We start from the raw sequence: 27,900 nt of genomic DNA on the forward strand, positions 1-27,900 counted from the left end.
ACTCTTTTTAAATGTAGGCCTGGGGCTTAAACTCACATTTCATGTTTCTGTTGCTCAACAGGAGGATGACGTCTACACTCCAGAGATGAGGGAGCAAGGAAAAACCAAAAGACGTGGCGATGCCCGCATTTCATGGCCTAAGTTTCCCTCCTTTGGAAAAGGAAAGAAGTCACGCTTTACAAGGTCTCACAGCTCCTCCGAGGCTGATGAACAGCGAAAGCTTGAGCTTAGCCCCACCACAAGTGACACAGAGTCACCTATAAAATCTCAGGATGCTCTCAAAGGCAAGAAGAAGCATAAAGTAAAGCTTTCTCTTAAAACAAAGAAAGGCCGCATAAGTTCATCTGAAGACCAGGACACAGACGCACAAACAACTGCGCAGATGGTTTCACCTGAGTGCTTTGAAAGCCCCTCAAGAGAAACACCTCAAGTCCATGTGACAGATGATCACGATGAAAAACTGACTGAACCTCAATACAAGGCTGAGCTCATCGATCTAGACAGCACTTTGAAAACAGAAGATCTAACCATGGCTCTGGCAGGTCAAGGAACCCCCCCTGTTGTCAAATCCCCCGATGGGAAGAAAAAGAAGAAAGAACGGTCAGAATTGAAAATTAAAATATTGGGCAAGGATAAATCACACAAGAAAGATGCAAAAGCGAAATCGTCACCAAAGAGGCTGAAAACGCTGGGGGCAAGCATTGAAATAGCAGACCAACCTGAAAATGAAAAATTGGGTGTCATCCTAAGTTCAGAATCACAAGCAAAACAACAAGGAGATCAACTACCACTCGATGCCAACGCCCAAATAGTGAGCTGTGAGAGTTCAGGGGTACTCCCAGCCAAATCAGACACAACACAGATAGAAATGAAGTTACCAAAGGTGGAACTTGAAATATCTGATGTTGCACTGATACAAAAATCTCCCAAAAAAGGTGATGAAAAAACAAAGAAAGGCAAAGACAAACAAAATCAAGAAACAAAGATAGGTCCAGCATTCAAACTGCCTAAAATTGGCTTCACTGACATTGACACTGAGGAAACAATACCAAAGATGACTGTGAATGGTGAAGAAAGCACGACCGAGATTGAGCTGAAAACTGAGGGTACAGAAGAAAAAGAAGATCCTTATGAGCGACTATCAAAAAGCAGCCGTTTCAAAGCAAAACTCCCTAAACGTGAAGACATTGAGATTCCAGGTATGGAGGACATGTCTAAGAGGACCACAGCCAAAGGAATCAAAGAGCCTAAAGCTGTTTTTACAGGACATTATGAAGACATTCAAGCTGAAACTGTACAAATGTCAATTGATGTTGACAGCGTGAAAGAGGCTGTTTCAAAACTGCCTGGATTTAAGCTGCCTCGGGTTGACACAAGTGGAGTGCCTATTCCTGAAGAGATTACAGTGATAGATGCAAATGCACAAAGGATATCAGTAAAAACACCCACTAAAACAAAACATGACACACACTTTGATGTAACTTCCTCTACAGAAATCTCCAAAACTACAGTCAAACTACCGAAGGTCGCACCTGCTGATTTAACTTCAGAGGAACTTTTGATGGAGACCAGGGTAGGTTTTAAGAAACCTGAAATGAAATACAAAACTGAGCCAAAACAAAGTGATGAAGGGGTTTACAAACGAGAACATATTATAATACCTGGAAAAGAAAGTACACAGGAAGGAGCTTTTCTTCAGACACAAGAAACACAAGAATCTGCAGCTACATTGAAATCAATGAAGGCAAAGATTACAATGCCTAGCTTTGGGATTGGAAAACCAGATATAAGAATCCCTGACATGGAAATTGATTTGCCTAAACAAAAAGGTGATGACATAAAAAGAGAAAAGACCATATTTATCCAAGAAGTAAAGGAGTCAAAGACTGAAACAAGAATTGGAGGACTCATATCGGATGTCAAAATACCTGAAATTGAGGGCTTTGAATACATTGATTCAGGTTCACCAGCCAAAAAGGATGGTGGCATTAAGCCTTCAGGTTTTGGTGTTGATTTTAATGCTGCAAGCCCAAAAGCTGACATCTCCCATCCAGAGATCAGAGGTGAAGTAAATTATGTTGAAGCTGAGGAGCACACATTCAAACTCCCCAAATTTGAAGCAGCAGGCAGTGTAAATGTGCCTGATGCACATAAGGGTATAACCATTGATGGGGCAGAAATCGAAAAGGGTGGGAAGTTTAAAATGCCAAAAGTGAGAGGACCTAAAATTGATTTAAGCATGTCAAAAAAAGATGTTGATTTCACACTACCAGAAGGTAAAGCTGACGTTGAACTCCCAGACATTCCTGAGGTTGAAGTTACTCTTGGAAAAGTAGATGTTTCTATTCCTGAGCAAAAGATGCAGGTTGAAAAACCTGAATTGGAACTCAAACCTCTGCAGGTTGAAGGTGAACTGGATGGACAGGGTGGCAAGTTCAAGATACCAAGGTTTGAAATTAAAATTCCAAAATTCAAAGGGCCTGAATTTGATTTGAGCTCATCAAAGAAAGATGTGGATGTCACACTTACAGAGGCTAAAGCTGAAGTCAAGCTCCCAGAGGACCCTGAGATTGACTTTACTCGTGGAAAAGTAGATGTTTCCATTCCAGGGCAAAAGATGGAATTCGAAAAACCTGAAGTAGAAATCAAACAAAAGTTTAAAATGCCAAAATTTGGTATAAAAATTCCAGAAATAAAAGGACCTGAATTTGATTTAAGCCAATCAAAAGACAATGCAGATGTCACACTGCCAGAGGTTGATGCTCAGGTCAAACTCCCAGAGACCCCTGAAATTGATGCCAGTCTTGGAAAAGCACAAGTTTCGATCCCAGAAGCCGAGCTGGAGGTTAAAAAACCTGAAGTGAGAATCAGACCCATCAAAATGCCCAAGTTTGGAATCACAATGCCTAAAGTTAAAGGACCTGACATTCACTTTGACTTGTCAAAGAAAGATGGAGAAGTGACACTGCCGGAGGCCAAAGCTGAAGTAAAAGTCCCTGATGCTCCTAAAGTTGATATCAGTCTTGGAGAAGAAGTTTATCTTCCAAAGGGAAAAGTGGAAATTAAAAAGCCTGAATTGGAAATGAAACTTGAGCCCAGCGAAGTTGAACTTGACAGTCAAGGCAGCAAGTTTAAAATGCCAAAGTTGGGAATGTCAATGCCAAAAGTAAAAGGCCCTGACATTCACTTTGGATTATCAAAGAAAGATGGAAATGTGACACTGCCAGAAGCCAAAGCTGACGTAAAAGTCCCTGAAGTTGAACTAAAAGAACCCTCTGCTAAAGCGGAAGTTAAAGCTCCTGAAATAACAGTTGCAGGAAAAGGTACAGAAGGATCACCAACAAAATTTAAGATGCCAACATTCAAACTACCAAAATTTGGAATTGTTACTCCAAACGTTTCTGTAGAAACACCTGCTATAGACAAAGACGTCAAAATCGATGGAGCTGATATTAAAATCCCTGACAAGGGGTCTGAAGTTCACATTGTAACACCCAGCATTGACGTTGACGGAGCTTCAATTGAAACAAAAACTGAAGGAGGCAAATTTAAAATGCCACATCTTGGTTTCTCCATGGCAAAAGTGAAAGGACCTAAAATTGACTTAAGCCTGTCAAAGAAAGAAGTAGATGTCACATTACCCGAGGCCAAAACTGATATCCAACTTCCAGGGGTCGATATTGGAAAAGTAGATGTTTCAATTCCAGAGGCTAAAGCTGAAATGAAACTTCCAGAAGCCCCTTCAATTGATGCCAGTCTTGGAAAAGCAGAAGTTTTGATTTCAGAAGCCGAGCTGGAGGTTAAAAAACCTGAAGTAAAAATCCAACCTATCAAAATGCCAAAGTTCGGAATCAAAATGCCAAAAGTAAAAGGGCCTGAATTTGATTTTAGCTCATCGAAGAAAGATGTAGATGTCAAACTACCAGAGACAAAAACTGATGTCAAACTTCCAGAGGTTGAGCTTGGAAAAGTAGATGTTTCAATTCCAGCAGCTAAGGTGGAGGTCAAACAACCTGAAATGAAAATGCAATCTGAAGTTGAAATTGATGGACAAGGAAAAAAGTACAAAATACCTAAGTTTGGAATCCAAATTCCGAAAGTAAAAGGGCCAGAATTTGACTTGAGCTTATCAAAGAAAGACATTGATGTCACACTACCAGAAGCAAATGTTGATGCCAAACTCCCAGATGGCCCTAAAATTGATGTCAGCTTTGGAAAAGCAGACGTTTTGGTCCCAGAGGCAAAGGTGGAGGTTGAAAAACCTGAGGTGGAAATCAAACCTTTGCAGACTGACGTTGAGCTTGAAGGACACAAAGGCAAGCTCAAAATGCCAAAGTTTGGAATCACAATGCCAAAAGTCAAAGGACCTGAGATTGATTTAAGTTTCTCAAAGAAATATGTAGATGTGACACTACCAGAAGCTAAAGCTGAGGCTGACCTCCCAGAAGCTCCTAAAATTGCTGTTGATATAAAACCACCAGAGAGTGAAGCAAAAATTGAAGGGCAAGAAAGCAAGTTTAAAATGCCAAAGTTTGGAATCACACTGCCGAAAGTAAAAGGGCCTGAAATTGATTTAAACTTCTCAAAAGAAGATGTAGATGTGACGCTTCCAGACACCAAAGCTGAAGTCAAACTTCCTGATGTTGAAGTGAAAAAACCCTCTGGTAAAGTGGAGATTAAAGGTCCTGAGATTGAATCTCAGTCAGGTTATGTGGAAGGATCACCATCAAAATTTAAACTGCCAGCATTTAAATTTCCCAAATTTGGAGCTGCCTCTCCAACTATCAGCGCGGAGGTACCTGATATGAACAAAGACATAAAAGTTGAAGGAGCTGGGTTGGAAATACCTACAGGCAGGGCAACAATTGATGTTGCAGCACAGAATATTGACATTGAGGGCCCATCTCTTGATGTAAAAATGAAAGGAACTAAGGGTGAGGGAAAAGAAAGCAAGTTTAAAGTGCCGAAGTTTGGAATATCATTGCCAAAGGTACAAGGGCCTGACATTGATTTAAGCTTATCAAAGAAAGATGTAGATGTCAAATTACCCGAGACCAAAGCTGAGGTCAAACTCTCAGAAGGCCCTGAATTTGACGTCAATCTTGGAAAAGTAGATGTTTCAATGCCAGAAGCAAAAGTGGAGGTTAAAAAACCTGAACTGGAAATTGAAGGCTTGCTGTCTGAGGTTGAATTTGATGGGCAGGAACGGAAGTTCAAAATACCAAAGTTTGGAATCTCATTGCCAAAAGGACCTGAAATTGATTTAAGCTTATCAAAAAAAGATGCCAACATCACCATACCAGGAGCAAAAGCTGAAGTCAGTCTTCCTGATGTTGAACTCAAAGAACCTTCAGCTAAAGTGGAAATTAAAGCGCCTGAGATTGAAGCTCAGTTAAGCAGTGTGAAAGGATCACCATCAAAATTTAAACTGCCAACATTTAAATTTCCCAAATTTGGAGCTGCCACTCCAACTGTCAGCACTGAAGTACCCGACTTAGAAAAAGAAATTAAAATTGATGGAGCTGACATGCATATATCAGTGCCACACACAGATGTTGATGTACCAGAGGTTAAAGCAGAGGTCCATCTACCAGAGGTTGAGGTCAAAAAGCCTTCAGTTGGTGTTGTGATAGAGCAACAGCCAGGTGTTGAAGTAGATGCAAAACTGAAAAAACCTAGGTTTTCGCTGCCAAAATTTTCTTTCTCAAAACCAAGTGTGAAGGCCCCTGAGGTTGATGCCAGGCTTCAGGATGCGAATGTTGCAATTCCAGAGGTCAATGTGGAAGTAAAAGGAGGAGAATTGGATATGAAATTACCAAAAAGTGAAGCAGAAGTTGATGGGCAAGGAAAAATACGAAAGTTTGGAATCACAATGCCAAAGGTAACAGGGCCTGAAATTGATTTGAGCTTTTCAAAGAAAGATGTAGATGTCACACTCCCAGAAGCTAAAGCTAAAGTTCAGCTTCCAGAATTCAAAATAAAACAACCATCTGCAACAGTGGAAATCAAAGCTCCTGAGATTGAAGCTCAAACAATAAATGTTGATGGATCAGCAGCAGAACTTAAAATGCCAACAGTCACATTACCCCAAATTGAAGCTGTGACTCCAAAAATCAGTGCAGAAGTACCTGATGTGGACAAAGACATTAAAATTGACGGAGTCACAGTGGATGTCAAAGCACCCTGCATTGAAACTGAGGGCCTATCTGCAGATGTGAAAGCCAAAGGAATTGAACTTGAAGGAATAGGACGCAAGTTTAAAATTCCAAAGTTTGGCATCTTAATGCCAGAAGTTAAAGGGCCTGACATAGATTTAAGCTTATCAAAGAAAGATGTAGATGTCAAACTCCCAGAAGCCGAAGCTAAGGTTCAACTCCCAGATGTCAAAATAAAACAACCATCTGCTACACTGGAAGTCAAAGCTCCTGAGATTGAAGCTAAAACAGGAAATGTTGATGGATCACCAGCAAAATTTAAAATGCCATCGTTCACATTTCCCAAATTTGGAGCTGCGACTCCAAAGGTCAGTGTGGAAGCATCTGAGATGGACAAAGACATTAAAATTGACGGAGCAAAAGTGGATGTCACTGCACCCAGCATTGACACTGAAGGCCTATCTGTAGATTTGAAAGCTAAAGGAAGTGAACTTGAAGGATCAGGAAGCAAGTTTAAAATGCCAAAGTTTGGCGTCTCAATGCCAAAAGTAAAGGGGCCTGAAATTGATTTGAGTTTATCAAAGAAAGATGTAGATGTCACACTCCCAGAGGCCAAAGCTGAGGTCCAACTGCCCAATGTTGAAATCAAAAAGCCTGAACTGGAAATCAAAGCTCCTGAGGTCAAGGTTGCAACAAAGGGTAAAGAGGGATCACCATCAAAATTTAAGATGCCGACATTCAAATTACCAAAATTTGGAGGCGGTACCCCAAGTGCCACTGTAGAAATGCCCGATACGGATGTTAAAATCGATGGAGCTGACATTAAAATTCCTGAAGAGGTTCTAACTGTTGACATTGCAGCACCCAGCATTGACATTGAAGGCCCATCAATAGATATAAAAACTACAGGAACTGAACATGAAGGAAAAGGAGGCAAGTTTAAACTACCAAGTCTTGGTTTTTCTGGGCCTCAAATCAAAGGGCCTGACATTGATTTCAGCTTATCAAAGAAAGATGTAGATGTGACACTACCAGAAGCTGAAGTCAAACTCCCTGACGTTGGACTGAAGGAACCCTCTGCTGAAGTGGACATTAAAGCTCCTGAGATCAAGGTTGCAACAAAGGGTAAAGAGGGATCACCATCAAAATTTAAGATGCCGACATTCAAATTACCAAAATTTGGAGGGGGTACTCCAAGTGCCACTGTAGAAATGCCCAATACGGACGTTAAAATCGATGGAGCTGACATTAAAATTCCTGAAGAGGTTCTTACTGTTGACATTGCAGCACCCAGTGTTGACATTGAAGGCCCATCAATAGATATACAAACTACAGGAACTGAACATGAAGGAAAAGGAGGCAAGTTTAAACTACCAAGTCTTGGTTTCTCTGGGCCTCAAATCAAAGGGCCTGACATTGATTTCAGCTTATCAAAGAAAGATGTAGATGTGACACTACCAGAAGCTGAAGTCAAACTCCCTGATGTTGGACTGAAGAAACCCTCTGCTGAAGTGGACATCACAGCTCCTGAGATCAAGGTTGCAACAAAGGGTAAAGAGGGATCACCATCAAAATTTAAGATGCCGACATTCAAATTACCAAAATTTGGAGGGGGTACTCCAAGTGCCACTGTAGAAATACCCGATACGGATGTTAAAATCGATGGAGCTGACATTAAAATTCCTGAAGAGGTTCTTGCTGTTGACATTGCAGCACCCAGCGTTGACATTGAAGGCCCATCAATAGATATAAAAACTACAGGAACTGAACATGAAGGAAAAGGAGGCAAGTTTAAACTGCCAAGTCTTGGTTTTTCTGGGCCTCAAATCAAAGGGCCTGACATTGATTTCAGCTTATCAAAGAAAGATGTAGATGTGACACTACCAGAAGCTGAAGTCAAACTCCCTGATGTTGGACTGAAGAAACCCTCTGCTGAAGTGGACATCACAGCTCCTGAGATCAAGGTTGCAACAAAGGGTAAAGAGGGATCACCATCAAAATTTAAGATGCCGACATTCAAATTACCAAAATTTGGAGGCGGTACTCCAAGTGCCACTGTAGAAATACCTGATACGGATGTTAAAATCGATGGAGCTGACATTAAAATTCCTGAAGAGGTTCTTACTGTTGACATTGCAGCACCAAGCGTTGACATTGAAGGCCCATCAATAGATATAAAAACTACAGGAACTGAACATGAAGGAAAAGGAGGCAAGTTTAAAATACCAAGTCTTGGTTTTTCTGGGCCTCAAATCAAAGGGCCTGACATTGATTTCAGCTTATCAAAGAAAGATGTAGATGTGACACTACCAGAAGCTGAAGTCAAACTCCCTGATGTTGGACTGAAGGAACCCTCTGCTGAAGTGGACATTAAAGCTCCTGAGGTCAAGGTTGCAACAAAGGGTAAAGGGGGATCACCATCAAAATTTAAGATGCCGACATTCAAATTACCAAAATTTGGAGGGGGTACCCCAAGTGCCACTATAGAAATGCCCGATACGGATGTTAAAATCGATGGAGCTGACATTAAAATTCCTGAAGAGGTTCTAACTGTTGACATTGCAGCACCCAGTGTTGACATTGAAGGCCCATCAATAGATATAAAAACTACAGGAACTGAACATGAAGGAAAAGGAGGCAAGTTTAAACTACCAAGTCTTGGTTTTTCTGGGCCTCAAATCAAAAGGCCTGACATTGATTTCAGCTTATCAAAGAAAGATGTAGATGTGACACTACCGGAAGCTGAAGTCAAACTCCCTGACGTTGGACTGAAGGAACCCTCTGCTGAAGTGGACATCAAAGCTCCGGGAATTGATGTACAGACAAGTAATGTTGAAGGATCACCATCAAAACTGAAAATGCCAACATTCAAATTACCCAAATTTGGAATTGCTACTCCACAGGTCAGTGTGGAAATACCTGATGTGGACAAAGACACTAAAGTGGTTGGTGCAGATTTGACATTACCAGAAGCAAAAGCTGAAGTCAAACTTCCTGACCTTGAAATCAAAGAGTCTAGTGGTTCAATTTCAGTATCGCAGCCAAAGACAAGCTGGACATTTCCAGGATTTTCATTTTCAAAGACAAGCGTTAAAGCCCCTGAGGCTGATGTCAACATCGATGTCCCAAAAGTTGATGTTACCCTACCAGAGGCCAAAACAGACATACAACTGCCAGATATCAATATCAAAGAATCATCAGGTATTTCAAAAGAGGAGGCACCTGCGATAGACATTGATGCCAAATCTAAAAAGTCTAGGTTTTCATTACCCAAATTTTCATTTTCAAGGCAAAGTTCAAAAGATGTCAGTCTCCCAGAAATTGATGTTTCTCTTCCAGAAGGAGATGTGAAAATTACACAACCTGAGGTGGAGCTCAAGCCACCAGAGGGTGATGTAGAACTAGAGGGGCAGGAGAGCAAGTTTAAAATGCCAAAGTTTGGCATCTCAATGCCCAAAGTAAAAGGGCCTGAAATCGATTTGAGCATATCAAAGAAAGATGTAGATGTCAAACTCCCAGAGGCCAAAGTTGAAGTTCAGCTTCCAGATGTCAAAATAAAACAACCATCTGCGACAGTGGAAGTCAAAGCTCCTGAGATTGAAGCACAAACAGGAAATGTTGGAGGGTCACCGGTAAAACTTAAAATGCCAACAATCACATTACCCAAATTTGGAGCTGCTACTCCAAAGGTCAGTGCAGAAGTACCTGATATAGAAAAAGACATTCAAATTGATGGAGCTAAAGTGGAAGTTACAGCACCCAGCACTGACACTGATGGCCTATCTGTAGATTTGAAAGCTAAAGGAGGTGAACTTGAAGGATCAGGAAGCAAGTTTAAAATACCAAAGTTTGGCATCTCCAGGCCAAAAGTTCAAGGGCCTGAAACTGATTTGAGCTTATCAAAGAAAGATGTAGATGTCAAACTCCCAGAGGCCAAAGTTGAAGTTCAGCTTCCAGATGTCAAAATAAAACAACCATCTGCGACAGTGGAAGTCAAAGCTCCTGAGATTAAAGCGCAAACAGGAAATGTTGGAGGGTCACCGGCAAAACTTAAAATGCCAACAATCACATTACCCAAATTTGGAGCTGCTACTCCAAAGGTCAGTGCAGAAGTACCTGATATGGACAAAGACATTCAAATTGACTCAGCTAAAGTGGATGTCACTGCACCCAGTATCGACGCTGACGGCCTATCTGTAGATGTGAAAGCTAAAGGAGGTCAATTTGATGGATCAGGAAGCAAGTTTAAAATTCCAAAGTTTGGCATCTCAAGACCAAATGTGGAGGGGCCTGAAATTGATTTAAGTCTATCAAAGAAAGATGTAGATGTCACCTTACCTGAAGCCAAAGCCGAGGTCAAACTCCCCGATGTTGAAGTCAAAGAACCTAAAGGTGCCATTTCAGTACCTGATGCATCAATGGTTGAGGTTGAAGCCAAATCTAAAAGATCAACCTGGTCATTTCCAAAGTTTTCATTTTCAAGGACGAGTGTTAAAGCCCCTGAAGCTGATGTCAACACTGAAACACCCAAAGGTGATGTTACATCTCCAGAGGCCAAGGCAGAGGTCCAAGGACATGTTGATGTTTCTCTTCCAGAAGGTGAAGTGATAGTCAAGCAACCTGAAATGAAAATTAAAGCTGAGCTTGAAGCTGAACATGAAGCACGAGGAAGTAAGGTTAAATTGCCAAAGTTTGGCATTGCACTACCAAAAATAAAAGCACCTGAAGAAGATTTAAATGAATCACAGAAAGATTTAGGCATCACACTGCCAGAGGTTAAGGCAGAGGTCAAACTCCCTGAAACTGAAGTCAAAGAGCCTTCAACTTGTGTTGAAATTAAAGCCTCTGAAAGTGAAGCTAAGTCAAAAGATGCTGGTGGATCACCAATAAAATTTAATTTGACAACGCTGAAAATGCCGAAATTCGGAATTGCCACCGATGATGTCACTGTCGAAGCACCTGATGTTGACAAAGTAGCTGAAATTGATGGAGCTAAACTTGGGGAGGATGTTACTGTCAATATCAAAGGTCCAAGAGTTGACATTAAAACGGATGTGTCCAAAGCAGCAACGACAGAACCTGATATGCCAAAGACTGAGACAGACAGTGTTGGTCTTGCCTCTCCAAGTAAATTCAAACTACCATCATTCAAGATGCCAAAGCTGAGTTTCTCAAGACCCAACCTTGAAGCTGAACAAGTCCCTGTTGACACTGATTCCAAAGATGATCAGCTAAAAGTGGAAGTGCCCACAGCAGAGGGTAAATCACCAAAACAGACATTGACATCATTTGGTGAGATCCTCAAAAATGTTGACGTTGAATTTGATGTTCCAAAAGCAGAAGAAAGTGTTGAAACCTCAAAGAAAGTTGATGAAACAGATGACCCAAATGGAAAGCAGTTAGAGGCAAAGAAACAGGAAACAAAGCAAGAAACTATCAAAAGTCCTGAGAGAACAGGTTGGTTTAAATTCCCCAAGTTTGGACTCTCCTCTCCATCAGAACCTAAGAAATACGAAAAAGATGAGCCCAAGGATGTAAAGAGCCCAGCAGGAGAAACAGCAGATGACGAAATAAGCCCCACTTACTCTGTTCAATCATCAGACGCATTTGCTGATATTAGCTCTGCAATGACGAGTGAGCACGCTGGCCTGTCCTCATCTTCTCCAACCAAGGTAACTGTCAAATACTCTGATCCTGTCGCTGTTACAGGTCTCGGAGAGATGCACAGTAACATCATTACTTCCACCACAAAGACTGGGCTGATCTCAGCTGAGCCTAACTTACCTGAGAAAATCACCATTCTGTCATCGGGAGTTTCATCTTCATCGGAGGACACACTCAGACTTGAATCTGGAAAAATACACGTCATCACATCAAATATACATGCGACCCCAGAGGCCCAGCATGCCAAGCTACTGACTGCTGTTCAGGTCCAAACAGCTGGAGGCCTTCCCCTAGAATCAGAGGCTAACAAAGGTGGATTGTGGACTGTTGAGGATTCACAAGGTGGCAAGAGGACGGTCTTCGAGAGGCATTTAGTTAGGCAGACATCAAGTGAAAGAAGTGAGCGCAAAGAAACAATTGTTATAACTAAACAAATTACACGTACTTCTGAGGCCATCTCAGGTGAGACAGCTTCATCCATTCAACGACTGAGAGACTCTGTGCACTCTGAGAAAATGAAGTTTTTCGATGGAGTCGACAAGTGAAATAACTTGATGTAAATTATGTTTAAAGATACAATCTCTCATTGTCCAGCCTCAGTGGCCGACGTGCCTCCTAATGACACAGTGACACAGAGGTGAGATACAAAACAGGAAAGCAACTGAAAGAGATTTTTATTAACTTACCAGTCACAGTAGATTATCAGTCGGTGTTCAGGTGTTATCTTCAATCTCTGGTTGCATGTTGTTAACCTATAAGGAGATGGATTGATGTAATTCACACTGACAATGTGATTAGGTTGTTAATAAGCTTTTAAACTGAGTGCCCTTACTGCAAATTACGACAAGGCTTCACCAAATATCCTTGCTTCTTATGGTACAGAACTAAAGTAAGCCATGTCTTTTGCATATCAAAACGTATATCTTTGTTGTTTCATAGTTTTTAATGTAAAACACTGATCCAACTTACTAGTGCTCTTATTTATCGAATGATAATCACCAGTGCATTTGATTTTAAAAACGTTTGATCTGAGCTGAAGACTGCTGCAAAAATCAATCAAAGTTATTGACATTCCAAAAGATGTTTACAATAATATCACTGTAATGTTGACAGTAGAGAGCACCGACAATACAATAGTGCAGTATATGATAGAAAATAAATATGTATCGCAGAGATATTCTTGTTGCTGTAGCTAAAATGTAAAGAAACAATAGCAATGCATAGCTGAAATGAAAACGCTTATGATGAAACACAGCAAGTGTACTGCTGCAACTATATTTTTTATTAAAATTTTTGCTTAGAACCTAATTTGCTACAGTAAAAAATATATATCAATTGTATGTTCTCTTTCAATATCACTGTACAAAGTGGGAATATAAAACTGGCTGTGTAAATAGCTTTTAATGATCTCTGGGGTTTTATTTGATTACTGCTCCTCTTTAAAGTCTAATACAACCTGTTTGCAAAGTTATACACAATGAATAAAATATTATTATATGTGAACTCGAGTTATGTTCTGGCCCCAACTGAACCAAAAAGTGTTTATTGTGTGTTATTAGAGTTACTGAAATATGTCAAATTTCACTTTACATTATTTTAAATAAACACATAATTTGGTGACACCATTGATGGAAGATAACTAAGATAACATTTACTTGAGTACTGCGCATGAAGTACAATTTCTATGTACTTGAGTATTTCCTTGTATGCTACTTTATACTTGTACATTTCAGCGGCACATATTGTCCTTTTCACTTCACTTCGTGTATTTGATACACTTAAGTTACCAATTACTTTCCAGATTCAATTTAATTATACAAAACAGACTTAATAATTAAATTATATTATTGTATCAATACATTTTGCTGATCCTGAGAGTAAATTCACAAGCTACCAAGCAGCACATAAACTATTACACATAAAATATGTAGATACATTTCTTATTTCAAATGTATCTACATATTTTATTTCCCTATACATATATTGACATGGTTTAGATATTAATGCATCTATTGATTTAACCCATTAATATGATATATACTGTGGTGGGATGTATCTAAGTAGATTTACTCAAGTACTATACATAAAGTATTTAGTATTTTATACATATATTTTACACTACTTTATACTTGTACTCCCCTAAATTTCAGAGGCAAATATTGTACTTTTTAATCTACTACGTGTATTTGATACACTTTAGTTATGAGTTACTTTGGCAGAACATATAATAAGTAATTTAATTGTAATTATATTAATTACTGTAATATATAAATAACACTTTACTGATCCCAAGGGTAAATTCACAAGCTACCCAGTAGTGAGTGTATGTTTGGGTGTTTGTGAACTGTTGTTAATGTAACTTAAAGTATATTTGATGCTAAAGCTAAGTGAGATCTTTGAATGCAGAATTTTTACTTGTGAGAGTATTTTCACACTATAGTATTGCAACTTTTACTCACATCTGGGTACTTCTTCCACCAGTAGTTTTGGAGAACTCCTGTTCACACATAAAATGCTGAAAGGCTTATTATTATTCGCTTTACCTGAAAAATAGTCAAGATTATGATGATTAATTAAAAGCACAATAACGTTACTCAACATATTGTTATCATCTCATGACTACACCACAATGTCATGGGAAGAATAAATAAACTCGTATTTACACACTAGAGGGAGACACAGCTCACAAGTATATGTCTGAACCATCACTGTTCCCCTGGGATAAAATAAAAAGCGAATTGTCTTTACAACACAGTGAAACCTTTAGGCGCTAGCTTAAAAACAGCAGTTACGCATATTTCAGTGCCATTAGCTTTGTTGTTGTTTGATAATTAGCGTTACAGCTAATAACTTGTTTCTCTTGAATCTTGTAGGAACACGAAACACGCGTATTAAAAAGAGGCGAAGCCTTAAAGTGTGTACCTGAGTTCAAGTTTTACCGTATAAAATGTGACAAATTACCTGAAAAATTCAGCTAACCGCTAACAACGTTTAACATCATCAACGGCTGCTCGGTTTGAACTCTGATTAGGTGCTCCCTTCAGGTGCAGCTCGTAAATTCACAACTTCGAGCGATGAACGTTTTTAAAGAAACAATAAACTAAATATATCTTTTATAGTTTTCTTGTGTTTATTTGGGAAACTAAGAATAAATTTATGGCCCAACAAGTTTTCTGTTGGTTTGTGTTTAATCAAGAGGCAACATGGATCAAGGAACTATGCTCACCACCGTGTAGGTGTAAGTTCAGAGTGTAATTCCCATTTGTCCTAATTTGACCTCAAAACACCGAAATGCACCACAGGTCGGATGAACCGGACAGACCTTCCCTTCAAATTAAAAGCACAAGTTGTTAGTGGTGGAAAGTACCTTAGTACATTTACTCAAATGCAGTTTTATAGATACTTGCTTCTACTTTCTAATCCCACTACAATTTTAAGGTAAATATTCTATAATCTGACCTGCTACACAACATTTAAGTGATAGTTTTGGTTACTTTGATAAATTAATAATATCAATATTATATTATGGTGCATTAGTTAAAGTAGTTATATAAATATATAAATTATATATTTATGTACCCCACAAGTAGCCTACAATACAAGTACCCTAAAAAGTGCATAGTAATGTATCCAGCAATGGTGAAAGAAGTATTCAGATTTGTGATACATACCACAGTGTAAAAATACTCTATTACAAGTAGAAGCCGAAAGTAAAGTACCAAAGAGTAAAAGAACCAAACACTTTCTAGCTACAAACTTTCCATCTCAAAAGTTTCCGACAGTGCTTGAACGCAGCGCCGGTCCTGCTCCACTGCGCAGCCTCTGAACACTTCGATACGAGCGGCAACTTCACCGGGAGCCTCGCGCGCCCCGCCGCCTGTCGCCCACAACAGCCCGCATCATCATCATCATCATCATCACCATCATCAGCACCATCATCATCCTCATCAGCATCAGCAGCATCAGTGTGATGAAGCAGCGGAGGACGGAGACCTTCCTGCTCTGAGACACTGGATCAGCCCGCAGACAGGTACGGAGCTTTTTTTTGATTATAACCACTCTGAAAATTTAAAAACACTAAACTAAAAATCTGATTTTTTAAATATCTAAAACTCACTGAATGAGTTTGATTTTTAAAAATGCACATTAGAGGTTTGGAAAATTTATAAAAGCTGCCTCACCTTGTGGGTTTTTGTGCACTGGTGGTGCTCAGTGTGTGGGATCGTGGGCAGAAAGAACAAATCAGCCTGAAGAAGTGTAGGTGTAGCAGAAGCTGTGTTTTATACACTGTTATTTAAATCTATTAATAGTGCTACCTGCTGTAAACTGGCTACCTGTTGTGTGTGTGCAGGTAAATCTCCAAACATGCATATTTAGTATTCATCATATGCAATTTTGTCATAAAAATGCACAAGTTTTTGTGTTATTTTAGTGAAAAAATAGGACAGGACAGGAAATGTGAATTAGGGCAACAAACTAAACAAAAGCAGAGCAGTGGAACATTTTAGCTGCCTGTATGATGAGTAAAGAAGAGTATCGCTATATTTGGACATGGATAGGTTTTTTTATTTCATGTCCTTGGGCTGTAAAAACTTACTGGATTTATCTGAGCGAGCTGCATTTGAGGAGGTGGTGTTGCTGCCGGCTCTGATTTAGCAGCAGAAATGGAAGAAGAGAAAAAAAAGTGCAGCTGGGGCGATAAGAGGAGACAAAGAGTGAAGCGGTCATTCTATCTATATCCTGTAAATATGAAATTAAAATGATGGACATTTTGGGAGCTCTAACTGCTCCTTTAACTGGACCGTCTCCACCGTGATGAATCTCATGATGGACAGAAGAAGAGGAGGAATTTTAATCTGTGAGGTCACACCAGATGCACATCTTCCATTCGAAAAACTGTAAAATGGAAGACTGCAAGCAGAATTATTTTCTGGAGATTTTTTTTTTTAATAACACTAGTAGGTGCAAGTATCTGGCTTCCAACTCAAGTCTGTGATGCTGCAGTACATCAGGGTGCTCTTGTGGGTTTTTGGCTTGGACACTTGGTTTTTTCTTGGCGGCGATACAGTCTGTGGCTGCAACTAACAATTGTTTTCTTTATCAATTAATCTGCCGGTTATTTAATAGTCTGCACAATAAGATAACAGTGAAAAATGCATGGTAACATTTTCTGAACGCAACAGGATGTCTTGAAAAGCTTTGTTTCATTCATTTCAACAGTCCCAAACCAAACAAAAATTCAGATTATTATTAGTTCATGTGGATTTTTGGGGTGGGGAGGGAATATCCCCCTCAATATATGGAGCATGTGCATTTGTCTATCCCCTCCACCCCACCCCCAATAAAAACGTGAAAATAGCAAAGGCCTTTATTTTGACAGGATTTAAGACGTTTACACCATAAAATGTTGCAGAAAAAAGCACAACATAAAAAATTCACCAAAATGCAGGTGTTTGATTCTCGAAATTTTCTGGTGCAGGACCTCCAAACCGCCCATTTCATATGTCCATTAACATTAACATTATGATGTTTTGCAGACAATGGGTTTTGTTCCACAACTTACGACCAAATGTTGTTATTCTTCAACAAGATGACATTGGCATTAGACATTTGAAAGATTTTGTGTTTTTGGTTACTTAAAAACCCACATTACAACCAATAAAGTATCAACGTTGGTGTTCTACCTTGGTATTAGATGTTGCCCAAACAATGTACTTTGGCCACCAAAATATATACAACAAGAAAATGCAACTGCCAGCGAGGTCATGGCGATCTGGTTGTCAATAAGATGGTTAAGTGTGAAGAAAACAGGAATGAAATAGAAGCCACCAAAAGACACCTTTTATTATACAAACTATCCCAAAAGCCTAGCCTGTATAGGGGTCAGAATGTAGACTATATATAAAGATAGACGGCGCGTCCCCACAAACATTTATTTGTTGTGTACTTTGAGTTTTTTGTTTGGCCTGTGTCCCATTCACTGACATGGAGGGGCGGGCTTTATGACCTATACTGCAGACAGCCACTAGGGGGCGATCCAGAATGACAAGCAACACTTTGGGTAAACTTCCATGTTGCACATCTTAATAAACAGTCCAGGGTTCAGCCAAGAACGTGTGCCACCGCTCCAATGACAGTATGAGACTAAGACCCTTGTCTTTGTCTAGTTAGTTGCTTGGTGGGACAGCTTGGTTCACTTGTAACATTAATTTATAATAAACGTGCATGCAGCGAACTCTACAATATTTCAGAACCAATTGAGTTTCAGTTTCTTAAGTTAGTGGACCTAAAGGTTAGAACCCGATTAGACGAAAAACTACCACAGTTTGTTGTATTGTAAAAGTTGAGGCTGAAAAATATTAGATCAATAAGTAAAACTAAGCAACCCTGATCAAATATGAACCAAGAATCTTTTACTACGTTCCCTATTTCTCACCAAAATGTTTTCAAAAACATATTTTAACTTACCGTTTCACTGTCAAGATTGTTTGTCACCAGCTGGCAGCCATATTGTTACCTGTGTCAAAACAGACACACTCGCATTACTTCAAACACCAACGGGGACATTTATTGGTCTGGTGCAATGCAGTGCATTCTGGTAGTTGTAGGTTTTGTACCTCTTGAGCAAAAGTGAATGCCACAGTCATTTTTTCTCTGTTGTTTTCATGGTTATGTAGCATCAAATGTATTTGAATCTTTGTACTGTGTAGATGGCCCAGATTTATGAAAGGGACATCTTTTTTTACACTTTTACTTTAACACTTTTAAAAGAAAATCCAGTATGAAGCCGCTCTCCAGTGAAAGAAAATGACTTTTCATGAAGAATTTTGCACTGTGCTCAATTAAATTCAAGTTGTGTTATGTTTGTAATGCATTTCCTGGGAAGAATTGACTTGGTGGTTTGCAGGTCAGGATATTTAAGCTGTTTAACTGGGTTTATTAATTTTTTATTTTATTTTTTAGGTTTCGATCACATACAACCATTAGAGTCTGGATGTGTTTTCCAGTTAATAAAAAAATATGTTTTTATTTGATATTGAATACAGTAAAAAAAATGGTAATAGGAAACTTTGAAAGTAAACTAAAAATATGTAATATTATATTTTTCATTACATTTTTGTCAAGTAGAGCTCTCAACTTCTGAATAATCAGTGTAATGTCAAAATTCACAAGATGGCTCTCATTCTTAGATCTGATACTCAACACTGTTTCCATATTTTGGAAATAGTATATAATAATAATAATAATAATAATAATAATAATAATAATTATTATTATTATTATTATTATTAACTTATGATAAACTTTATTTGTATAGCACATTTCAAGACACAAAGTAGTGTACAATAAAAAACAAACTAAATATCACAACATAGAGAGACAAAAGATTAACTTAGAGCCAAACACTAGGTGCATTAGATACAATGGATAAATATTACATACTTTGACTTAAAATGCAAGACGCCATATGAATGAAACACTTGCTGCTTCATCTTCAACCATCCAAAAGTGTAAAAAGTCGTCACATCTCATGTCTCTGCTGAGGCAGAAGAGCAGCGGCTTCCTGCAGAGTAAACACATTAAACACATGGATAACCTTGTTCAGACCTAATGGCTCAAATAAAGCATTATTATTATTCAGCTGCAGGGATTAAAAAAAGCATGACGGAAGCGTCACGCCTGGCACCGATATTCAAATTCTTGTGTCTGTTACGCTCCAGTGAAGACTCCTCTCAGAGATCAGACTCATGTTGCAGAGCTCTGCAGGCCTCGTCTTCTTCTTCTCCACTTGATACCTTCATGAGACCGGCCGGAGCGACGGCACAGATTCCCTCCGCAGGAACAATATGAGCCTCTGATGAGGAATAAAGGCTGTATTGTCTCAGCGCCGCTCATCATGACGGGGACAGAAGCAATTCCAGGTTTCACAGAGAAGTCTCACAACAACAACAGGCTGCGACCCCGGTCCTGACGGCGGGATAATTGCTGCGTAACGGCACACATGAATACCCACCAAATCAGCTCTCGGCCTTGCTTGTGCGCTCAGGCAAAGTGCACTACTCAGACAATCAGAGGCATACAATCTCAATTGCTCGTCCCCATGGCAACAGCAACTGCCGGTCTGATTGTATGGAAAGTGGTGTTTCTGATAACTTGTCAGATGTAAAAGTCTAGTGAGCAGACGACTGGAGCTGCTGGCTGGTTTTTAAAGAGGCAGTAATCGTAGGGTTTTTATTAATAATGCTTCAAAGGATGACCAGGTGTCCGGATACAGAAAAATAATGGATGAGATGGAGGTGAAGGACGCCGTGATGTCTTTTTGAGGCATGGCGTCTCCTCTGCCGAGACTGGGGGCTGATGCCGACGCAAATATTGGGAAGTAAAAAATTCCTATATTGATATATCGTCCGATATTATGTATATATGCAATGATGATATGATTATTAACTACTTCTGACCATAGGCTCTATATAAAGATGGACAACATGACAGCTCCCCCAAAGTGAGGCTATTCAATCTGGATCGCCCCCTGGTGTCTGACTGCAGTATAGGTCATAAAGCCTGCCCCTCCATGTTAGTGAATGGGTCATAGGCCAAACTAAAAACTCAGCGTACACACCAAATAAATGCTTGCCAAAGATGGTCTCTGACACTGAAGGTTGTTCTCATCACTCTGATGTTTGTTCAAGTGTTTTTTTATGATAAGTTTGGTTTTACTGAGTTATTAAATTGTACAAAAGGGGGCTTTTCTGACATGAATGACAGCCCTGACAGCCAATTCGTACGCTGGTATTCGATAGAGCTGCTTATGATTGGTCGGATGGGTGTTTTGGCGGGAACTCCCCCACAACATATATATCACCACTGCGCAGATAAGGGCTCTCAGTGACATCACCCTCGCAAGATGGCAACGCCCGTATCCTGGATATTTTAACCTTTCTTCAGCTTTTATACAATATCCAATCCAATATCGCTTTGTTGACTTTGTATTTGGTTCCACGTATGCACCAAATAAAGGGTTGGAAATAATAAAATTAGATCCCTTTAACAATAAGCTTCATTGGGAATTTGATCATTTTTATTTACTCTCTGCATCATGTTCTGTTAAAAATAAGTGAGTTTCATCAGTCCGACCCACAACTTTACCCTTCTGCTTCACTCTCATTGCTCTCATTGTGCTATTTTGAGAAAAAAAACTGTAAAAATTCACTGCACTCTACCTGCTCAGCGGCAAACAGCACACAGAAACAGCTGATGAACATAGTGGAGCATCTAGAGAAAGCGATCACACACAAAAAAAGAGAACCAGAGTAACAGACGGCACTGTTGAGTTTTTGGCCACTTGCAGACACAATAGAGCATTTTTTTGTGGTCCCACAGGTGATATACAGTTGCCGGTAACAATGCATCTTCTCCTTTTATGCTCTGTTTTGGAGCACCTCATCATTAACCAGTTTAATTTTATGTTTACTTTCTGCATGTGCATGTTCTGATTTTGAACCACACCCTGAACCTGCTGACATTTCTGACTTTGAGTGCAAATTTGCACCTTACTGATGGAGTTTTTTTTGGTTATATTTTGCTTTCTAAACACTCTTTTCCCACTTTGTGCTGCAATCCACTGCACAACACTCATCGTTGAGGTAAATAAAGTTTTACCTTATCAACATGCCAGCAAAGGCAGTGAAGAAGAAGACTGCAAACAGGATGTAAACAACGCAGGTTTTGGTTCAGAGTTTCAAAAAGATCAGCTTTGTAAGCAGCTTCTATGTGGAAGGAAATAAATTCAACACAATTTTTCGACCTCAAGGATTTGCACAATGAGAAAAAGACTGAATATAAACAGAAAGTTTGTTTCTTTACATGAAATAAAACTTTATAGAGAGCTTTAAAACAATCTTTAGGGCTGTTAAAATGTGCCACAACAATAAAAAAGTAATTTTACAGAAACTAAATTAGAACTTTTAAAATGTCATCAGTATTAAATGTGTAGTGCATATTTAAAATAAAAATTTGCCATACATGTCGCATTAGAAAAAACAGATTACAGACAGTTTATTAATAGGTGATTATCGTCTTGTGTTTCCCTGCAGGATGACTGAGGTGATGAACTCTTTGGAGCCCGGGACAGAGGACTTCAGCGGGGGAGGAGCTGGAGCAGATCAGGGCGCAGTATCCTTCCAGGTGTGTGTGTGTGTGTGTGTTTATGATTTCAGACGAGTCCTGTTTTATTGGCGTAGAAAGCACACCATGATGAGTCACAGCAGTGATGAGCAACAGTAAAATGTGGGTTGACATGACGAAGGCCAGTATTTGGACTCGGTCCTGCTGTGAGTAAATGGTATGTGTCTCCTCCGGCTGAGTGATTTATCATCCACTACTGTACAGTTTGTTTTATAAACATAATGTATCATCATTAAGTGTAAAGAGTGACCACTCATGTTTTATTTAATGGTGTCGGTGAAATGTTGTGTTTGATTAATTCTACCAACTGCTGCTTATTTGTTTCCAACGACTCAGTGTGACTAACAATTGGAGTCTGGACATTTTTTCCAGTCAGTAGTATGTATATAAATATGTTTTTATTTCATATTGAAATGGTTGTACGAAACTTTGACAGCAATTTTGTAAAGTAAACTTCTAAATGTCTCTTGTTCTGCAAGAACAATTAGTGTAAAATTTTTGTTTTAAGTACGTCAAAATTCACAAAAATCCTCTCATTCCTGGAACTGATACTCAACAGTTTCTGTATTTTAGAAATAACAATAATAATGATAATAATAATAATAATAATTATTATTATTATTATTATTATTATTATTATTATTATTATTATTATTATTATAAACAAACAAAAATGTGCTTAATTTGTCCCAATACACACACACTACTAAACAACAAGAGAAGGTTTATGACACAATGGTGTCGGCACAAATACAATCAGATGTTAGTGTTATTTTCCTTCAGTTACTAGTTATCAGTATATTTTATATGTACTGAAAGTCAGCACCGAAAAAAACCCTGATTTAGATTTAGATTTTGTTTCTTTTTGCGTTTCCTTATGCAAAGCTTCTAAGTCCCAGTTTTAAACATCTTAGCTATACCTAAAATGTGTTGAGATAATTTCAGATGTAATTTAATTAGAAAATAGAAAAAAGCATCACAAGGGAGTCAGAGATCAAATTACACATTAGAGATCAAAGAAGCACATCAACAAAGTCCAGCTGATAATCTTTGATCTGATATTTTTCCTAATCCAATTTTTACCGCATTGTTGTTCTTCCACATGTGCTGAGAGTAATCCCTAAAATATGAAACCCATCAGTTAAACCTTACATAAGCTTTGAGCAGATCTTCCCAGATACCCATGAAAGGTATCCAAAGCTGTCCAAGAGGCTTCCCTCCATCGTGGTGGAGCCGCTGGAGCAAACCGAGGTGGAGAGCGGCGAGCTCCGCTGGCCGCCGGATGAGCCGAGCTCTCCAGACGCCAAAGCTGAGAGGCAGCGTCTAGAGGAACAAACTGCAGGTGAGGAGGAGGAGGTCACCGAGAGTTTCATCTCTTTGGTGTGCAGCCTTAATGGAAAGATTGACCTGCTTTCCTGTTTGTTATTTTAATCATTTAGATCTAAACTGGCCAATCACAAGTAAACCAGAGCAGAAGAAGCACTTTATCCAAGTAAAAATAGTAATATGACAATGTAAAAATACTCTGTTACATATATTAGTCCAGTGTTCAAATTGTGAACAAGTTAAGCTTCATTCCCACTGCACAAAAAAACCCGCTAACACGGGCTAACATCTGGCTTTTAAATGCAATGAGAATGAATACGATCAGCATTCACACTCTGGGAACACAACACCGGGTTGCATTAATTTCGGTTCAAGAACCAGCGAGATGCAATGAAACGCCGTCACTTATTACCACCCGTCTCCTCCTAAGCAGCGCTAAAGCACTGATTAGAACGGACACACCAGCAAAACAACACCCGCACAAACACGTAAGCTGACAGAAAAGCGGACTCGTCTGCCGCAGTGGTGTGTTCAGGGGCAATAGGAATGCAGTCAATCGCCTGTATTTTCGGGTTTATCTGTGTTTGAAAAACCTGTGTGCACACGCTAATTTTGGTGGGAAAGGGGTACAGGAATTAGGGGCATCTAGCGGTGAAGTTGAAACTGACTGAAACTTCTCCGATGTGCAAAACATTCTGTCATTTACTTCTTTCAAATGTTACATTTTGACCTCAACATAATTTTGAAAACATATTCTAGGAGACAGGGTGGCCCTCTGAAATGCTATGGAGTATAAAGTACTCAGGTACCTCAAAATTATACTGAAATAAACATATTTCTTTACTTTATACCACAGTTTAGTGTTCATACAAACAGCTGTCCTGTGAGTCCCTCCAAACATGAGCAGCCATCACAAATAAACATCCGTCTCTTTAAGTCCATAAAAGGTTATTTCCTTTGCTGACTTCCTGTAGTTCTTTTTGCAAATGAAATGACGCACTCTGCCGCCGATCTCACCTGAACGAAAGGAGGAAACACTGAAGAGCAGCGATGCAGTGAAACACAGAAATCTGATGATCTGCATCACTGAGTGGAAAATGAATTGTTACATTGAGTCAGTCGCTGCTGGAGTCATATGACTCACGATAAAAACAATCCTTCATTTCAGGTGAATCATTCGAGGGAACACATTTTCACCTCCGTTCACGTCGTCCAGTGCGGAGCTGCGTCTGTCTGCTGCTGCTCGGCTCTTTGCTTTGACTCTGAGCACCACTTGATGCTGTGAAATGCAGCTGAACAGAAGTACATTTGATAGGGGAATTTTTGGGTTTGTGACCAATAAAGCTGTTAGAGATTATTAATCCAACTGAGTTTAGACATGTGTGCTTTATTCTGAAGTGGACACTCCATGTAGATTGTTATTTTATCATCTTTTTAGTTTAATATATTGAGGATGTGGGGCCTGTGATTTGTAGCATGATATGTTTGCAGTCCCACTCATTTTTCATGTTAAATTAATAACAATGCAGGAACCCTATTTTTTTATAATATATATATATATATTTTAACAATTTTATATATAATTTAATTAATTGCACATTTTTGTATCTGTCATTTTTCTTTTTATTTTGTACTCTTATCAATATGGGAGTTGACAAATATGTTTGCTTTATGCAAATGTACATATTATTGCAACAATCCTGAACAATGGCAATTACTCTCCAAAATATTCTCTAGAATAACCGTAAAGGTACTGCATGCTCAAAAAATAACCTTAAAAAAGACACTTCAGCTTAGAGAAACTGTAGAGAAATGGTAATGGCTCGTTGGAGGCTATGTGCAATAGTGGGCACATACATAAACGGGAGACAGCCAAAAGATATATATTATATTTCTGTGGATATGAATTTTTTAGTCGTAGTAATGGCCACCTCTTACCAGAATGTCTCAGCAACTACCAGGATTGTTTTGACATTTTATAAAGACATTCATGTTCCCCAGAGGATGAATCATAATGATTTTTTTTCCCCCTCTCTGACTGCGAGTCCTGTTCAAGTATCTGCAGTGATGGTTTGATCTATATTAGGGTTCAGACTCAGCTTTATATTCTGTTCAAATATTCAGGGAGTGATCCTGCACCTGCATGTGTTTTTTTCCAGGTGAGGACCAGTCGAATGTGGACGAGGGGGCTTCAGCAGCGGAGATGGAGGACTCCAACTGAACAAACCCTCCTCCTGCGTAACCCACTGTTACTGTGAGTGTGTCCAGACTTGGATGAATGAAAGTAGAGTCCAGTAGAAGAGCTCGTTGATAGAAAGATCCAGAGACAGATTAGAGAAGGGTAGAAAAACAGATTCCCAAACCCCAGCTCGCAGGCTTGGAGCCAGAGTTGTGCTTCAACCGTGTTTAAAAAATTTAAAGAAGGTGTTTTAGTTTTTCGCTTCTACGCTGATGAGGGGGGAGGTTTTTCTGAGGGGATCAACAAACTGCCGTGTTGAACCTAATTTGTTTCGTGTTTGCCTTTTGGCTATTTACTTTTCACGAGAAGCTGCCCAAAAATGAACAAAATGTGCTTAACTTTTGGCAGCAGACGTGTTTTTAAAGTCAGACTTTACATTATCTCCATCAGAGGATTTCCCCCCCTTTAATATGACTGTTGTTTGTGATTTTGATATTTTTAATTTCTCTCTCTGGCTCCAAGCCCTCGCCGTCCAGATGCCCATCTGATCTGGACGGATGTTTCTAAATGCTGTCTTAAGTATTTAGCTCATGTGTGCCATATTACTACTACTGATGGTAGCTACTGTATTTTGTGCACAGTTTTTACATTAACTCTAGATGTAAATGACATCACTGTACGTTAAGTGCTGACTGCTGTAGTTCTGGTGATGCTTGGTCTCACGATTCACTTTGTTATAATAGCTACGATGTTTTAAAGAGCAGTATTTGATTAAGGCAGCCTTCATCACTTTAATCGATGTTATTACGACACATTCTTTAATATATATTATATAATATGTGGTCTTCAGACAGTAGGTGTTAAAGGGAATGTAATCGTGTTTTACTTATTGAAGCAATATGTTCACAGGAATTTAAAGGCAGTCCATTTTGTAACAGAGGTTAAAAAAAATTGAATAAATGATGACCAAGATATTTTAGATGTTTGTCGCTTGTCAGACATATTTTTTAAAAATACTGGAAGCCTAAATTATTGCACAAGTAATAAACCTTTTCAAAATTCTTAAAATGCTCTTTTATTTATTGTCCCCTGTGGTTTGTGATGGTCAAAGTGAAGGTTAGGTTTCCTCTTTAAGGTGAGAAAATCTGGCTTTTACTGACATCTGCAGAAGCAAATAGACAAAACACAAGCAAATTAAGAACACAACACATGGCACAGTATTTAGGAAAAAACGAAGAAAAGCCATGCAAATACTATGGACTGTAAAGAAATAATGGACGCAGCCAATGCTACTCCTAATTTTCATGACAGAAAAACAGGTGTTAACTGTTAACACAACAGCATATGGCAACCAACACCTACCGTCACGGTGGTTAAGATTGGGGCCAGTTAACATGACTTATAGAAGCAGTGCATGATGGGACCTCGCCGAACTGCAGCGTGTTTCATGCTCGCAGTGTTCAAATTGGCAGCATTGTGGTTGTGATGCTTCTTTGGGCTGCCTGCTGTTATGAGTACTGTATTTCCAAATTTTTACATGTTAAACTAATCACAATGCAGGAACCCCATTTTTTAAAATAATATATATATATTTTAATAATTTTATATATAATTTAATTTTCAAATTTATAAGTACAAATTACACTAAATGATCAAGTTGCGCAAGCTCCTGCATTTTCAACAACACGGTCCTGCAAATATTTCAAAGTAAAATGCCCTGTGTCAACAACTGAGATTTTTTTCAGAGGGCTTTCATTTTGAAGCAGAACCAGGGAAGTTGGAGTAAAACAGACATCTTTGTATTTCTTCCTCTCTGTGACAGAGAGACTTTTTAACTGTAGTAAAAAGTTGGTATGGAGTCAATATAATTAGCAAAGCACCGTTTTCACTGTCTATTTCTGCTGACAACCGCGCATGGGAAAAAATGGCAAGGCACCATTTCTGTAACTGGTGTGGTAGGACCCAATTGCAGCACAACAGAGTGCGTGATAGTTGGTAATGTTGGTAATTTATTTAATCTTTTGGCAGGTTGAGTGTAATCAGGTTGCAGGTAAGCAGGGACAGTCATCAGTTCTGGTGTTGAGCAGAGTTTGTAGAGAGACTGGGGTGAGCTCACATTCACAGGTGATAGTTCAGAGTTCGAGTGGGGAAATTGTGAACGTGCAGCGGACTGACAGGTGAATGTATTAGGTAAGTCGTAAAGTGAGGACTCTGAAGAAGGTCAGGCAGGGCTCATGGTCAAGGAGGGAGCAGAGTTGGCATCAGGCAGGAAGCAGAGCAGACGAATCCAGGAGGAGCAGGCAGCGGGATCAACAAGGACAGGCAGGGGATCGGCAGTATGCTCTGAAGACAGCTGGAAAAATGGCGATCTCTCTCGACAGAGCTGTAGAG

At 39.3% G+C, this 27,900-nt stretch overlaps 2 protein-coding genes and 1 long non-coding RNA gene across 3 annotated transcripts in view; 2 read left to right on the top strand and 1 right to left on the bottom strand.

Annotated features, from left to right (window-relative positions):
* The window catches only part of LOC148187396 (uncharacterized), a 27,626-nt gene extending 14,299 nt beyond the window's left edge, over positions 1-13,327 (top strand). The window contains exon 7 of the mRNA XM_088087069.1: positions 62-13,327. Within this exon, the coding sequence (XP_087943195.1) occupies positions 62-12,364 (12,303 nt within the window). The 3' untranslated portion in view covers positions 12,365-13,327. The remainder of the gene's footprint in view (positions 1-61) is intronic.
* On the bottom strand, positions 12,488-14,922 carry LOC148187397 (uncharacterized). The gene is made up of 3 exons (XR_015778591.1): positions 14,781-14,922; positions 14,279-14,362; positions 12,488-12,571 (listed from the first exon to the last, which is right to left on the bottom strand). It is a non-coding gene; the product is annotated as an uncharacterized LOC148187397 (long non-coding RNA).
* Positions 14,923-15,641: 719 nt separating this feature from the next.
* On the top strand, positions 15,642-26,585 carry LOC121953950 (protein LBH). The gene is made up of 4 exons (XM_042501237.2): positions 15,642-15,849; positions 21,914-21,992; positions 23,172-23,346; positions 25,490-26,585. The coding sequence occupies exons 2-4, from the start codon at positions 21,915-21,917 to the stop codon at positions 25,549-25,551; spliced, it is 315 nt and encodes a 104-aa protein (XP_042357171.1). The 5' UTR covers positions 15,642-15,849; position 21,914; the 3' UTR covers positions 25,552-26,585.
* Positions 26,586-27,900: the final 1,315 nt, after the last annotated feature.

This window comes from Plectropomus leopardus, chromosome 14, assembly GCF_026936395.1.
Source record: "Plectropomus leopardus strain MGB_pleo_1.0 chromosome 14, ASM2693639v1, whole genome shotgun sequence".
Taxonomy (NCBI): Eukaryota; Metazoa; Chordata; class Actinopteri; order Perciformes; family Serranidae; genus Plectropomus; species Plectropomus leopardus.

Excerpts from the sequence above, each read along its gene's own strand:
- LOC121953950 (XM_042501237.2), top strand. The coding sequence starts at position 21,915 with ATGACTGAGGTGATGAACTCTTTGGAGCCCGGGACAGAGGACTTCAGC. Across the intron at positions 21,993-23,171 it reads CTGGAGCAGATCAGGGCGCA|ATCTTCCCAGATACCCATGA; the intron begins GTATCCTTCCAG and ends AGCTTTGAGCAG. Across the intron at positions 23,347-25,489 it reads TCTAGAGGAACAAACTGCAG|GTGAGGACCAGTCGAATGTG; the intron begins GTGAGGAGGAGG and ends GTTTTTTTCCAG.